General features: G+C 32.5%; 1 protein-coding gene across 1 annotated transcript; it reads left to right on the forward strand.

Moving 5' to 3' along the window:
• The first annotated feature begins 3003 nt into the window (after positions 1-3003).
• LOC115699453 (blue copper protein) lies at positions 3004-4069 on the forward strand. The gene is made up of 2 exons (XM_030626876.2): positions 3004-3370; positions 3471-4069. Exons 1-2 carry the CDS (start codon positions 3199-3201, stop codon positions 3905-3907), a joined length of 609 nt encoding a protein of 202 aa, XP_030482736.1. The 5' UTR covers positions 3004-3198; the 3' UTR covers positions 3908-4069.
• The last annotated feature ends 238 nt before the right edge of the window (positions 4070-4307 follow it).

The raw sequence follows: 4307 nt of genomic DNA on the forward strand, positions 1-4307 counted from the left end.
GAGATATAAATCTTTTTGTAATAATTTTAATGTTGGGAACTATAAATGTAACACACACTCTTGTTAAATATATTTTACAAACTATTGCAACAGAAATTAAATTTAAGTATTTATACTGCAAATTATTCTAATAATAATAACAATAACATACACTCTTCTATCTTATATGATGTCCAAAAGAGATATAAGTATGAATTTAAATTTTAAATACAAAATTGCTATATATAAATTATTTTGCACTAACCCTTTTTCCATACTACGTACGTACCTTTCCATCTTACTAAAATTCCCTTTAACCAAAGGTAGTGGGTATTGTAAGATTAGCAATAATAACAATCTTGGTTTTTCCTCCCCTCCCAAAATAACGATCGATTGTTAATTACTTCAAATACAAGTAGCTCTTAATTAACATGCATGTCATTATGAATCTTTTTGAAAATTAAATTGAATTTTGGTTTGGTGGTAGGTCAAGACCTGAACGGCTATTATATAATTACCTGAGTTATTTTATGCTAATTAATTTTCTAATTATATATTAGAAAAGAAGAAGAATAAGAATATCCCTCTTAGTTCAAAATTTTCTAAGTACAGTTTTTTTTTAAAACAAACTAAATTATTATATTAAGGTTTTACTTTACTATCCAATAAGCCGGTAGTTGTTGTTAGTAAATTAAATCTTTTAGGCATTATAATATCAAAAGGAAATTTGATTTTTTATACTTAAAAGTTTTAAATTTTTTTTTTTTAAACCAATATATTTTACACTATAAAAAATATGACACTTTTTTCAAAACCCCAAAAATACCCCCTTTATCTACTTTCTCTCTCTCGGACCGAACAAAAAAAAAATGCACATGGTCCGATAGTGGGACCACATGGTCCGATGGGTCCGATTGGTCGGACCCATCGGACCATGGGTCCGACCATCGGACCAATGTGCCTCTCTCTTCGTTTTCCTCAAGCTGAAATAAAAAAAAAAAAAAAAAAAAAGCATTAATGGAAAATCCTGGCACACCCATGTGCAGTACTTTATTAAAAATCCTGGCACACTTTTTTGGGTTCTGCACCTAGCAGTAGGAAAATTAATGGAAAAATAAAGAGAATTGTTGTTTTTGGGTTGAAGATGTGGGAAATAGAGAAGACCTTTTTATGAGAGACTAATGACAGAGTTCATAGATGGACTTTCCAAAGCTTTTTTTTTTATTTTCTTTTCTGAACAAGAGAAAGAAACGAGAGAGAAAAAAAAAAAAAAATCCCCACAACTCTCTATCTCCACTGAGGGGCAAAACTGCCACTGCCAATAATGCTTGGGTCCTTGTAAACCAGACAACTCTAGCTTTGATTTGCTCTCTTTTTTCTATATCTCTCTCTATTTCTTTCTCACCAACTGAACAACCCAGATAATCCAGGACAGAACAGAAAAAAAAAAAAAAAAAAAAAAGCATATGGTTCGATGGTCGGACCACATGGTCCGATGGGTTGTGGTCCGACCATCGGACCTTATGCTTTTTTTTTTTTTTTTTTTTTTTTTCTTTTCGGTTTGAGGACCAAGAGAGATACATTGGTCCGATGGGTCCGATTGGTCGGAACCCATCGGACCATGTGGTCCGACCATCGGACCATGTGCAGTGTTTTTTTTTCTTTTTTTGTTCGGTCCGAGAGAGAGACAAAGTAGATAGAGGGGGTATTTTTGGGGTTTTGAAAAAAATGTCATATTTTTTATAGTGTAAAATGTATTGGTTTAAAAAAAAAATTTTAAAAACTTTTAAGTATAGAAAATCAAATTTCCCTATCAAAAATAACATGCATGCTTTTGTAATTACAAGAATCATTAAAGGCCACCACTTACCCAACGCTACTATATATATGACGATTATATTATTATTAATATAATTTAATATTGAATCTCACATATTTTAATTTAATATTTATTATATAAAAAAATTACTAACTACTCATAAAACACTACAATAGTGTCAGCTATAATAAGTTAATAACAATATGCTCCATTCTTACACAAATTAGAAATTTAGGAAGCTGTCTTTTCACCGCACTTAATTTGTTGCATCTTATTATATCGAGTAAGTTCCAAGTAATAATGACAATTTCCACTTCTTTTTGGCTGTTTAATAATTAAATATATTGATTTATGGTGATTTTGAGACACCCCATTTCTTATCAACATAGATCAAAGAAAGTAATCTTCAAACATTCTAACCACAACAACCACGTCTAACAGCACCCCATTAGTCACAAACAGCAATCGATGGACAATTAATATAATAGACAACAAAACCCAATTGTATAAACTTTATTTTTGCTTTTTAATTCTAAATCCCATCATTAAAGGTAAGAAAAGGTCTCCACTCCACTCATACACAAATATGCCATAAACAAAATGAAATTATTATGTTATATTATATACTAGTTTGTCATAATTAATCTGAAATGAACTTTTGCTATTAATTTTGTCAAAAATAAACTATTGCAGTCTGAATGTCGTACGTCGGTCTAAATTGTCGTAAATTATGTTACGCGTCAAATTAAGCAAGGAACGTCTCACATGTCACAAGCGATATAGTTTTAATACTTTTATTAGTACTGCATAATTTTAATTTTAATATATAGTATCTATACATTTTATATAACAAGTATTTTAAAGTTAGGCAAGAATTTCGGTTTCAAAAGAATAATTATTTTAAATAATGCGACACCCCTCTGTCGAAAATAATATGAAATAATGCAATTTTAGCAAGTAATATTAAAACAACTAATGTCTAGCTCTCTTGACCAATTATTAGTAAAATAAAATAAAATGGTACATGATTAGTATTAATGGCAACATGCATTATCCAAGTATTAAATTTGTATTTTTTTTAATTAATTAATTATGAGTAAGGTAGGGAAATGGGACCTATTCCTTTGGAGAGAGCGTTAGGTATGAAGTCCAACCCAAGTCATCAGTACCTCCTCTCTCCCTCCCATCCCATCTTCTAGTGCATGAGTTGTTTTCAAAAAGTATGCAATAGAAATGGTCAGTGGACCAAACACACTACTTACTTACTTACTCCCAAATCCCCTTTACACCAATATATAATGACTCCCAAACCGCTATTCTCAATCATCAATATCATCTTCTTCTCTTAATTCTTCTTCTCTCTCACTCTCTCTCTCTGTCTTTCTCCTTCATTAACCAATATGGCAAACACCAGCTTAGAGATTGGGTTGCTAATTGTATTAGTAATTTACATGGTTATGCCAATCTCTTCAGCCACGGTTTACACGGTTGGAGACACATCAGGTTGGGCAATGGGCGTGGACTACACCACTTGGACAAGTGACAAAACCTTCCTAGTTGGAGATAGCCTAGGTAAATATGTCTCACTTTAATTAATTAATTTTTTTTTACAAAATGGGTCCATCTCTGTTTTTGTTATATTGTATAATAAATATGATTTATGTGTATGTAGTTTTCAACTATGGAAGTAGCCACACAGTGGACGAAGTGAGCTCAAGTGACTACAGCAGCTGCACAGTAGGGAATGCAATCACATCAGACAACACAGGAACAACCACAATCAGTCTCAAGACAACAGGTACTCATTACTTCATTTGTGGTGTAATGGGTCATTGTGGCAATGGGATGAAGTTGGCTGTCACAGTCAAATCTGGGGGTGGCTCATCATCAACCACCACCCCATCATCATCATCATCTTCTTCTGGTGGTGGTGGTGGAACTAGCAGTACCACCAGCACACCAGGGGTTAGGACACCCACCTCATCATCATCTCATGATAATTCTCCGGCGGATTCATCTACAGGCCCAAGTACTGTTTTGGTGAACATGTTTGGTACTACTGTTGTGGCTGTGTTTTGTTGCTTATTTATTATTGGTCTAGTTCATTAATTAATTTGTTGCTATGTGTTGCTTTTCTCGTGTATTGAATTGAATTGGTTGGCAGAGTTGATCAGTTTGTACTTGTAGTAGTTTTGTTTGTACCACTACAACTACTACTACTACTACTATAAATTACTCTGGTCAGGATAGAGGCAGTGCCCTTATTATTAATATTTGCTTCTACTTTTCTGTATTTAGTTTGGAGTCTTTCATCCCATTTTCCTCATTCTCTATTATTATTATTATTATTATTATTATTTACTAATGATATGTGTAGGCTATGTTTCTTCTTTAATTTCCTTGGAAAACCTTTCATGAGTAAAAATATGATAGTCCCATAAGAGTAGAGTACGACATTTAATTAAAAATCTTTGAATAATTAGGATTTTTGTCCCCGAACTTTGACTTA

The sequence above is a fragment of the Cannabis sativa genome, chromosome X (genome assembly GCF_029168945.1).
Source record: "Cannabis sativa cultivar Pink pepper isolate KNU-18-1 chromosome X, ASM2916894v1, whole genome shotgun sequence".
Classification (NCBI taxonomy): Eukaryota; Viridiplantae; Streptophyta; class Magnoliopsida; order Rosales; family Cannabaceae; genus Cannabis; species Cannabis sativa.

Bases quoted from the DNA above. Each gene is read 5' to 3' on its own strand.
- LOC115699453 (XM_030626876.2), top strand. From the start codon at position 3,199: ATGGCAAACACCAGCTTAGAGATTGGGTTGCTAATTGTATTAGTAATT. The intron at 3,371-3,470 runs GTAAATATGTCT...ATGTGTATGTAG, and splicing joins CCTAGTTGGAGATAGCCTAG to TTTTCAACTATGGAAGTAGC.